The sequence below is a fragment of the Diceros bicornis genome, chromosome 5 (genome assembly GCF_020826845.1).
Source record: "Diceros bicornis minor isolate mBicDic1 chromosome 5, mDicBic1.mat.cur, whole genome shotgun sequence".
NCBI lineage: Eukaryota > Metazoa > Chordata > Mammalia > Perissodactyla > Rhinocerotidae > Diceros > Diceros bicornis.
This window is the reverse complement of record NC_080744.1, coordinates 42,528,350-42,540,347: the sequence shown is the minus strand read 5'-3', so window position 1 is coordinate 42,540,347 and position 11,998 is coordinate 42,528,350. Positions and strand designations below refer to the sequence as shown.

Sequence of the window (11,998 nt, the reverse complement as noted above, 5' to 3'; positions counted from 1 at the left end):
AAAAATGTGGGCAGGATCACCACTGCATCTCCTGGGCCAAGACAGTGCTTGGAAGGTAGTAAGCATTCATTGAATTAATGAATGAATACCTGAGCAGAGTTTCTAAAGTCATCAGGACTCCAGGAAACCAGAGACTTGCTTTCTTGGCAAGAAGAAACTTACCAAGACTTGGCAATCCTAGGCAACACTGTCACCTAAACTCGGTAACAGTTTAGGTTTCTCGAACTCTAAACTGTTATAAAAATCGAAGGCATTGCATAGACTTCTGTGCATTTCCCTTTGGTGGAGTTTATAAATAAATATGAAATGTACAAGCTTTAAAATACCAGATTGAACTGAAACTGTAAGCTTCTACAGATAAACTGAATGGGAACACAATTTTGAAGCCACTGTTGAACTTCAAATAAACTGGAAATATTTCCTGCAATATTTCCAGTGTGAACTCATTCAAAATTTTATTGGCCAAAATTGGGACTGAATCAAGCAAACACTTACCACACGAATCAGAGTTCCTATAACCCCACTCTCACTGTGTGTTCTCTAAGAAGCAGGTGCCATGAGAGAATGAGATTCACAAGAGATTTAGTGGGGGAAATGTCTGTGAAGGCTAAAGGAGAAGGAACAGGAGAAGGAAGGGAGGGCTTCAGAATGTCTCACCATCCCAGGTGAGATGCCTGGGAAAGGAGGAAGGGGAAGGAAGGAGGGTTGGGAAGGAGAACCTCAGACTTGACGCAGTTCTAAGAAAGTTTCAGCCAGGCTGATGGGGAATCCTGGAGCCAGTTGCTGGATAGAGGAGTCCCACATCCTACAGGAATGGGCCGGCACTCGTACCCCACTGCGTCATCATTGGGAGAAAGCACGACCTCAGCAGAAACACGGTGGTGGAGCAGAGGGGCAGCTGCAGGGCTCTCAGTCCACTGTGCTCCCCCAGCAGGAGATCTAAGCAGCATGTGCTCAGTGTTCTCACACACACTGTTTAAAATATTATTCTCCCTGGAACGACTCTGAATGCAAACAGGCTCTGGTGAAATTATACCAGCTATCACTTGAATACTCATAGGAGATAACAGGCAAGTTATCCCACCACCACCATCTTTTCCTCCCAAGTGCTATAACTTTTCATTCTACCAGTCAAGATAAAATTTTCTCATAGACTCTCAATCAATGGAAAGCTTTTATTTAAAAATAGAAGTCCTATTCTCTCATTTGAATATTTCCAAAGAACCAAGCTCATCCTGAGCGGCCCACACAGTGGCTGTCCAGGTACTGAAAAGCGAGGCATTTGGTCATCATTATCCAGCAGTAAACTCTTTATGGGGTTAGGTTTTGAGTTCTTCATGCTCTTCTTGGTCAGTCAGTGACTGTGAATTTTGCCCAGAAGCCAGCCAAGCAGAGCAAGTGTTGAGCCATCCTTAACTCATACCCAGATGGAACAACTTCCGCAGAAAGGCTGGTCCTCCCCAGTAACCTCTGTAAGAAATGACACAGAAAAGATATTTGCATCAGAAAAGATGGGGGTGACTTTAGCCAGCAGGATCTTGAAAGAAAAGCCAGACTGCTCACAAAGCATGCTCATTAGCACACAAAGCAATGTTTCTTCAGTGAGGTAGAAAGATCCTGTGACTAGGAGAGGACATCCTGCTTCGGGGCCTGGCTTTGACATGGACTTGCTACGTGAGCCTGGACATGCTGACTCAATTCAGCAAACCTGTATGAAGCCTCTACTACATGCAAACTGCAATCCTCTCCACTTTCATTTGCTCATAAATTAAGCATATGTCAGGGTTTCTCAACCTCAGCCCTACTGACATTTTGGACCAGATATTTCTCTGTTGTGGGGGGCTGTCCTGAGCATTGTAGGACGTTTAGCAGCATCCCTGGCCTCTGCTCACTAGATGCCAGTAGCATCCCCTCCAGTGTGACAACCAAATATGTCTCCAGGTATTGCCAAATGTCCCCCGGGGGGCAAAATCACCCCTGGTTGAAAACCACTTGTGTAGATATACTGAATTAGCTATCTCATAGGGGTTTGGAGAAGTCAAATGAGATCATCATTTTTTGGAAGAAGAGGAATTATTCATTTTTATTACTCTATTTACTTATTGAATGCCTACTATGTAGCTGTCTTTTATGTGTTATCTCATTAATCCCCATCCTGTGAGGTATACAAGGTTACTTTCATTTTGTAGATAAGAAACTTAAACAGGGAGTTTAAGCAACTCGCCCTAGAACACACAGCTAGTAAATGGCAGACACGTGACTCACACACAAGTCTGACTCCAACCTTATGCTTTTAATCACTATGTTTTATTTTTCTTATAACATAATAAAAACAAAAGTAAGGTAGCAGATGAAAAAGTACTTGACATGTGAAAGCGATTTACTATGATTATCATTATTTATCCAGCAGCAAGAAAGAGCCAGACATGGAAGACAAAGGACATGATCACTGCCAATAATGTAGAGAAGAGGCTGCATCCCTGTGGGTGGTAGATGTGCCACAGCTCCCTCCCTCACCCAGGGAGCCTCTTTCCCACCAAGTCTGGCTGAGGCTTTGGAATTGCTCACAGGCTGCCCTCACTAATCCATGAGAAATGGCACAGCAAAGTGGATCCCATTTGTCAGTCCTGCTTTGGCTCATTATTTTTCCTGAAGTTGGAAGGCCTCCTTGAAACAACCACCCTGCACAAGTCGGTGCAATATGCTAAAAGGCATCCTCTACCCCAGGCGATGCACTTACCTTAGCATCATATTCCAATACAGGAACGGCATCATGTTGGCCTTCATGAGGTACATGGTAAGTCGCTCTTTGCTCTGGTCAAAGGGGAAGGTTTCCAATGGCTGACCATTGTAATCAAACTCCGCAAGAATCACACGGTTGTAGCCAGTCACGAGGGGACATGATGTGTAGCCATCATACTAAAATTGTAATGAGACTGAGTTGGAAAGTGGCTTTTTTCACGGCATCATTTAGACTCTTTAGAACTTATTATTTACTCTGAGAAGTTGCAATTTTTTTCTTTTTTTTTGTATATTCTAATTTTTTGTACAGTGAAAAATGGAAATAATATTAAAAAATATACTAAAGGAAATAATTGAAGTTCCCATATTACAGAAACTAAGAAAGTGGCAAAATTTTGGGAAAACACTGTTTTCATGCAGAATGGAAGATGATAATTAGGACAGTGATTCTTACAAGGTATACAAACCTTCTTCCTTGGTGTCTGATTCTTCATAATCAGAGAAATTGTTCTGTCAAGTATTCCTGACTGGGCAGCTATAAGAGAAATGGACAAGTCAGAAAAATATAAGCATCCATATTTTCCATGAAAACTAATTTGCAAATAACTTTAACATGAACAAATTAAGAAGGCTTCATTCCCATCCCTCTAGATTACAACTAGACAAGACTCTTCTTACTGCTCAAAGTTCTGGCTACCAAAAGGGGTTCCTCAGTTCACCAAAGGCCCACACAGATGTTTCCTTAAGTTTGAAACTGAAGATCCAGCTCCCTCCAACAGGGAGGCTGGCAATTTTAAACAAGAGGACTGGAAGGGTGGTCCTCACCAACCCCACTCCCCCTCCTCCTAGGGGTCAATAGTGTCAGCTTGGACTGTGTGCCCAGCATCCCCTAGCCATCTGGGATGTCCCTGTGTCCCTGTGCAGACAGCCTAGATTGGTAGCCCCAGGTATATCCAATTAGGCAAAACACTCAGCTTTCCTCTGTACTGGACTGCCTTGGCTGAGGCTGGACCAGATATAGACAGACAGACAGACAGACAGACAGATGGATGTTTTCCGTTTTTGATGTCAAGAGTGGGAGACTGCCTTTTTTCTTAATTTTCAAATCTGTTGTTCTTGTTTTGTCTATCCCATCACACGTGCCTTTTTTTTTTCCTGGAGTATTTTTAGAGCAAACCATAACAATTCATCTATAAATATTTCTGTGTATATCTCTGATAGATGAGGAATTTTTTAAACACAAACAGTATAGCATTTTTACACCCAAAATACTACAATAATTCCTTAGTATCATCTAATCCTAGTCTGTGTTCAATTTTGAATAATTAAGACTGCTTTTACAAATACAAGCAGTTTGTATCTCTAGAGGTGATTTAAAGACTGGACTTATTTTTGAGGAAAGATAGGTTACCTTTATATGGTAAAATGATCATTAAAGTAGTTATTTTGCAATCCCCAAAATCAGGGGTCAGCAAATTTTTTCTGCAAAGATTTTCTGCAAAGTGGGCCAAGAGGCAAAATCAAAGATATTAGGTAGCAAGAGAGAAAATTAAAAAATTTATTAAAAATTCAAAATATAATAATTTTTTGTAATATGGGTCTACTAATGAGAAGAATGGAATTCTTTTTCTTAGGATAAGAAAAAGAGTTAGCGTTCCCTACCATCAAATCGATTATAAATGTTCGTCAGTAGAAACCAGCCTTAGCCAGCTGGACAAAAACAGGCAGCAGGCTGCATTTGCCCAGCAGGCTGTAGTTTGCTGATGCCCAAATCAAAAGAGCAATGAATTTTTTTCTGGAATGAGGGAGTTCAAAAATGAGGAGTAAATAACTCTGTTTAAAAATATTAACTAGTTGGATGTCTGCATCATGGTGGAGTGAGTGCTTCCCTTAGACTGTTCCCCCTAAGATACAACAAAAAGGACATTCATAAACCAACAGAGGACATTCACACAACACAAAAGATGTCTGAGAGACCCACGCAGCCATATGTCTGAAGGTCGAGGTGCTGGAGCCCCCAGGAGGAAGTGAAAGGATGTAAAGAGATCTCCTCTCCCTCCCCAACAGCAATCCAGGGTGCAGGACCACGGGCGTGCAGCTCTGAGAAAAGAAGCAGGGGGGTGGCTCTCCGCAGGAACACATTCATTCTCCAAGTCCCCTCACAGCCAGTGGGAAAGCCCCACACAGAGGAGGCTAAGCTATTGTGAGGGTGTCTTCATCAAGCCAGCACCTCAGAAAAGCAGATAGCAAGGGCAGAGCAAGAATGGCCCTGGGATTGCACAGGCGAGTGGAAGTGCCCCTCCACCCACCCAGTGCTCCAGCTCAGCCAGTTGGCCAGAGCACCCGCGCATACATTACAAAAGCAGCAGCTACAGATGCCAGGGATTGCGGCGGGCTCAGAATACACAGCTCCTGACCCCCCCCCAAGAGGCAGCAGGTGGAATCTGCAACCAAATATTATCACTATGCAAAAGCACAAATCCACACCATCAAATACTATGAATGAATATATTAATACTCCAGACCAGAAGGAAAAGGGCAAGCACCCAGAAATCAATCCTGAAGGCACAGATATTTACAACCTTAATGACAGAGAATTCAAAATTCTATCATAAAAAACTCAATGAGTTACAAGAAAATACAGATAGAGAGTTCAATGAAATCAGGAACAAATTAATGAACAGAGTGAATTCTTCACAAAAGAGATGTAAACTATAAAGAAAAACTAGTGAGCAAAGCTGGAGATGAAAAACACAATGGATGAGATAAGGAAAAATGTGGAATCCCTGAAACAGAGCTGATATTATGGAGGACAGAATTAGCAGCTTGGAGGACAGAAATATAGAAATACTTCAGATGGAGGAAGAGAGAGAACTAAGACTAACAAGAAATGAAGAAATTACCTGAGAAATATCCAACTCAATTAGGAAATGTGACATAAGGATTATAGGTGTTCCAGAGGGAGAATGGAGCAGAAAGCTTGTTCAAGGAACTAATAGCTGAGAACTTCCCAAAAGTGGGGAAGGAGCTGGAAATACGAATAGAAGAAGCTAATAGAACTCCTAAATATATCAGTGTAAAAAGGCCTTCTCCAAGGCATATAGTAGTAAAACTGGCAAAAGTCAATGACAAAGAAAAAATACTAAGGGCAGCAAGGCAGAAGAAAATAACTTACAAAGGAACCCCTATCAGGCTTTCAGCAGATTTCTCAGCAGACACCTTACAGGCTAGGAAAGAGTGGAATGATATATTCAAAATTCTGAAAGACAAAAACTTTCAGCCAAGAATACTCTATCCAGTGAAAATATCCTTCAGACATGATGGAGAAATAAAAACTTTCCCAGATAAACAAAAGCTAAGGGAGTTCATCACCACAAGACCCCCCTCCATAAGAAATGATCAAGAAGGCCCTCCTACCTGAAAAAAAAGAAAGGGTTTACAAAGCCTTGAGCAAGGAGATAAATAGGCAGACAAAATCAGGAAATTGCAGCTCTCTATCAGAACAGGTTAGCAAAGAATTATAACATTAAAGATAAAGGGAAGGAAAACATCAAAAATAATTATAATCTCATCATTTTAACCACAAACTCACAACACAAGATGGAATAAGTTGTGACAACGATAACAATAGGGGAAGAGGAAAGGGATGAAATCAGCTTAGGCTAAGGAAATAAGAGGCTATCAGAAAATAGACTATCTCATCTACAAGATTTTTTATACAAACCTCATGGTAACCACTAAACAAATAATCAGAACAGATAAAAATGATGAATAAAGACAAAATTGAGAAAACTATCATAAAGAACTACCAATCGAATTGGTAGTCTGAAATACATGGGACAAGAAAGGGAAATACAGAACAACTAGAAAACATGATAAAATGGCAGCATTAAGCCCTCATATATCAATAATCACTCTAAATGTAAATGGATTGAATTCTCCGATCAAAAGACAGAGTGGCTGGATGGATTAAAAAATAAGACCCAACAATATGCTGCCTCCAGGAAACACATCTCAGCTGTAAAGACAAACACAGGCTCCGAGTGAAGGGATAGAAGATGATACTCCAAGCAAATGGCAAACAAAAGAAAGCAGGTGTTGCCATACGTATATCAGACAAAGTAGACTTCAAGATAAAACAAGCAATGAGAGACAAAGAGGGGAGTATATAAGGATAAAAGGGACATTCCACAAAGAAGACATAACACTTATAAATATATATGCACCCAACACAGGAGCACCAAAATACATAAAGCAACAATTAACAAACCTAAAAGGAGATATTAACAACAACACAATAATAGTAGGGGACCATAACACCCCACTTACATCAATGGATAGATCATCCACACAGAAAGTCAACAAGGAAATAGTAGAATTAACCAAAAAAATAGACCATCTGGACTTAATAGATATATATAGAACACTTCATCCAAAAACAGCATAATACACATTCTTCTCAGGTGCACATGGAACATTCTCAAGGATAGACCATATGTTGGGAAACAAGGCAAGGCTCAATAAATTTAACAAGACTGAAATCATATCAAGCATCTTTTCTGACCATAATGCTATGAAACTATAAATCAACTACAAGAAAAAAGATGGGAAAGTGACAAATATGTGGAGACTAAACAACATGCTACTGAACAACCAATGGATCATTGAAGAAATTAAAGGAGAAGTCAAAAAATACCTGGAGACAAATGAAAATGAAAATACACCTTACCAACTCATATGGGATGCAGCAAAAGTGGTCCTAAGAGGAAAATTTGTAGCAATACAGGCCCACCTTAACAAACAAGAAAAATCTCAAATAAGCAATCTTAAATCATACATAATAGAATTAGAAAAAGAAGAACAAACAAAGCCCAAAGTCTGCAGAAGGAGGGAAATAATAAAAATTAGAGCAGAAATAAATGAAATTGAAACAAACAAACAAACAAAAAACAGTAGAAAGGATCAATGAAACTAAGAGCTGGTTCTTTGAGAAGATAAACAAAATTGACAAACCCTTAGCCAGACTAAGAAAAAAGAGAGAAGTCTCAAATAAATAAAATTAGAAACAAAAGAGGAGAAATTACAAGAGATACCACAGAAATACAAAGGATTACAAGAGAATACTATGAAAAACTATATGCCAACAAATTGGACAAGCTAGAAGAAATGGACAAATTCTTAGATGTATATAACATCCCAAAACTGAATCAAGAAGAAAGAGAGAATCTGAACAGACCGATCACATTAAAGAAATTGAAACAGTAATCAAAAACCTCCCAAAACATAAAAGTCCAGGACCAGATGGCTTCTCTGGAGAATTCTACCAAACATTCAAAGAAGATTTAATACCTATCCTTCTCAAACTATTCCAAAAAGTTGAAGAAGATGGAACACTTCCTAACACATTTTACAAGGTCAACATCACTCTGATCCCAAAGCCAGACAAGGACTACACAAAGAAGGAAAATTATAGGCCAATATCACTGATAAGCATAGATGCAAAAATCCTCAACAAAATATTGGCAAACCGAATACAGCAATAATTAAAAGGATCATACACCATGATCAAGTGGGATTTATACCAGGGATGCAGGGATGGTTCAACATTCACAAATGAATCAATATGATACATCACATTAACAAAATGAGGAATAAAAACTACAGGATCATCTCAACAGACACAGAGAAAGCATTGAGAAGATCCAATATCCATTTATGATAAAAACTCTCAATAAAATGGATACAGAAGGGAAGTACCTCAACATAATAAAGGCCATATACAACAAACCCACAGCCAACATCATACTTAATGGGGAAAAACTGAAAGCCATCACTCTGAGAACAGGAACAAGACAAGGGTGCCCACTCTGACCACTCTTATTCAACATAGTACTGGAGATTTTGGCCAGAGCAATTAGACAAGAAAAATAAATAAAAGGAATTCAAATAGGCAATGAAGAAGTAACTCTCACTGTTTGCAGATGACATGATCTATAGAAAACCCTAAAGAATCCATCAGAAAACTATTAGAAATAATCAACAACTACAGCAAAGTTGCAGGGTACAAAATCAACTTACAAAATCAGTTGAGTTTCTATGCTCTAACAACGAACTAACAAAAAGAGAACTCAAGAAGACAATCCCATTTACAATCTCAACAAAAAGAACAAAACATCTAGGAATAAATTTAACCAAGAAACTGAAAGAACTACACAATGAAAACTATAAGACGCTATTGAAAGAAATCAATGATGACATAAAGAAATGGAAATATATTCCATGCACATAGATTGGAAGAATAAATATAGTTAAAACATCCATACTACATAAAGCAATCTACAGATTCAATGCAATCCCAACCAGAATCCCAATGACATTCTTCACAGAAATAGAACAAAGAATCCTGAAATTTATATGGGGCAACAGAAGACCCTGAATAGCTAAAGCAATCCTGAGAAAAAAGAACAAAACTGGAGGCATCACAATCGCTGACTTCAAAATATACTACAAAGCTATAGTAATCAAAACACCATGGTACTGGTACAAAAACAGACACACAGATCAATGGAACAGAACTGAAAGCCCAGAAATAAAACCACACATCTATGGACAAAGGAGCTAAGAACGTACAACGGAGAAAGGAAAGTCTCTTCAATAAATGGTGTTTGGAAAACTGGACAGCCACATGCAAAAGAATGAAAGTAGAACATTATCTTTCACCATACACAAAAATTAACTCAAAATGGATCAAAGATTTGAAGGTAAGATCTGAAACCATAAAACTCCTAGAAGAAAATATAGACAGTCCACTCTTTGACATCGGTCTTACAAGGATCTTTTGAAATATGATGTTTACCTGGGCAAGGGAAACAAAAGAAAAAATAAACAAGTGGGACTTCATCAGACTAAAGAGCTTCCACAAGGCAAAGGAAACCAGGAACAAAATGAAAAGATAACCCACCAACTGGGAGAAAATATTTGCAAATCATATATCTGACAAGGGATTAATCTCCAAAATATATAAAGAACTCAAACAACTCAACAACAAGAAAAACAACCCAATCAAAAAATGGGCAGAAGATCAGAACAGACATTTTCCCAAAGAAGATACACAGAGGGCCAATAAGCACACTAAAAGATGTTCAATATCACTAATCATCAGGGAAATGGAAATCAAAACTACATTGAGATATCACCTTATACCCATTAGAATGGCTATAATCACCAAGACAAAAAATAACGAATGTTGGAGAGGCTGTAGAGAAAAAGGAACTCACACACTGCTGATGGGAATGTAAACTGGTGCAGCTTCTATGGAAAACAGTATGGAGATTTCTCAAAAAATTAAAAATAGAAATACCATACGACCTGGCTATCCTGCTACTGGGTATTTATCCAAAGAACTTGAAATCAACAATTCAAAGAGACTTATGCACCCCTATGTTCATTGTAGCATTATTCACAATAGCCAAGACGTGGAAGCAACCCAAGTGCACATCGACTGATGACTGGATAAAGAAGATGTGGTATATATACAATGGAATACTACTCAGCCATAAAAAAAGACAAAGTCGTCCCATTTGCAACAACATGGACGGACCTCGAGGGTATTATGTTAAGTGAAATAAGCCCAAAAGAGAAAGACAAACACCATATGATTTCACTCATATGTGGAAGATAAACTAACACACGGACAAAGAGAACAGATTAGTGGTTACCAGGGGCAAGGGGGTTTGGGGGTGGGCATAAGGGTAAAGGGGCACATTTAGATGGTTGCTGACAAATGATAATGTACAACTGAAATTTCACAATGTTATAAACTATTATGACCTCAACAAAATAAAAAATAAACAAAGAAAAATTAACTAGTTGTCTTCATTGTGGGCAAAGTAACATGCCCTAATGATCATATTTCCCTTTTGGAAAACTTTGTTCCTCTTTGAGGGCCATACAGAGTTTGGAACGTGTACTGAGAACTGAGGAGGCCCCTGCGGCAGGGCATCAAGGCCCACAGAAAAGGAGAGAAGATGGCCAGTGGGTGCCGCCCGCATCTGGGAGGTTAGGCAGTCACGCTGTCCAGGTTGAAGGCGTGTGTGTGTAGAGGAGGCGTATGTGAGTTGCACTTGCTTTCTATGTTATAATCCCCTTCTGTTATGCCCAAACCTTCAGTTAACTTTTGTTAATTGCCACATCCTGGTCTTGGCTGTGCTGTGGGTAACAAAGGGAGAATCCTGGGGCAGGGAGAAGTAGAGGAAGGGGCGTGAGCTACGGCAAAGCCAGATTCAGTGTGGCAAGACAGTCTCTCTCGCCATAGCGTGATGGTCTGGACTGAGGTAAGACACCTGGGTGGTGGCAAGTAAAGTCAAGGATGGATTTGTGGAACAAGTGTAAGCATTGCCTCAGGATATTCAGAGGACTTGGGGAGGGGAACCTAGCGAGAAATGCAGATCCACGTGGGGAGAGCTAGGACTATTGTTCTGTGGACACTAGAGAAGAGCAAAGAGACTTTCACACCTGAGAAATGACGTACAAAGAAGAGCATTCACTGCAGTACTGTTTGAAATAAAAATGGTTGGAAACAAGGCAAATATAAACTAAGTGTGGACTCGTTAGTAAGTTCTGGAGCACCGATACAATAGAATACAGATCGTAAAAACACGTAAAAACAACAGACACACTCTCTATGTGGTCAGGGGGAATGCAGAAGCTAAGGAGATGGAAGGCAGGGCTGGAAGCAAGACTTTTCAGTTACAACTTTTTGTTTCATATATTCAATATTATCTATTTGGAACATTGAATTAAATGTATGTTTATTTGAAGTAGGCCAAAAGCTGGGTAATCTGGGCCTCACAAACATCACAGGTATTATGTATTTTCCACACATAAATTCAGCAGGCTCACATTAAGAGAAATGTAAATTCAAAGGATCGCCCCACAGTCTACCTATAAATCACAAAGAGAAAAGACACTTTTACAGTAGAGAGAACCAAGGGGCATGTATGACCTGAATCTAATCTTAAGAAAACAGCTAGACAATTCTTAATCGTGGGATATTCTACAAGATAACTGGCCTAGACTCTTCAAAAATGCCAATATCATGAAAATAAAAAAACAAATGTCAGAAGGCCTGTTCTAGATCACAGGAAACCAAAGAGACATGTGCAGCGTGTGGCCCTTGACCAGCTCATGGATTTGAGGGGGTTGGGGGTGGAGGGGAGATATAAAGGACATTTTTAGGAAAACTGGAGAAATTTGA

At 39.4% G+C, this 11,998-nt stretch overlaps 1 protein-coding gene across 4 annotated transcripts in view; it reads right to left on the bottom strand.

The window, feature by feature from the left end:
• Window positions 1–1,174: 1,174 nt before the first annotated feature.
• SQOR (sulfide quinone oxidoreductase) overlaps window positions 1,175–11,998 on the bottom strand; it is a 50,143-nt gene continuing 39,319 nt past the window's right edge. For all 4 annotated transcript variants that reach the window (XM_058541513.1, XM_058541515.1, XM_058541514.1 and 1 more), the window contains exons 8-10: window positions 3,210–3,277; window positions 2,741–2,919; window positions 1,175–1,470 (exon numbers count right to left, since the gene is read on the bottom strand). In XM_058541513.1, coding sequence (XP_058397496.1) covers window positions 1,413–1,470; window positions 2,741–2,919; window positions 3,210–3,277 — 305 coding nt within the window. In that variant the 3' untranslated portion in view covers window positions 1,175–1,412. The remainder of the gene's footprint in view (window positions 1,471–2,740; window positions 2,920–3,209; window positions 3,278–11,998) is intronic.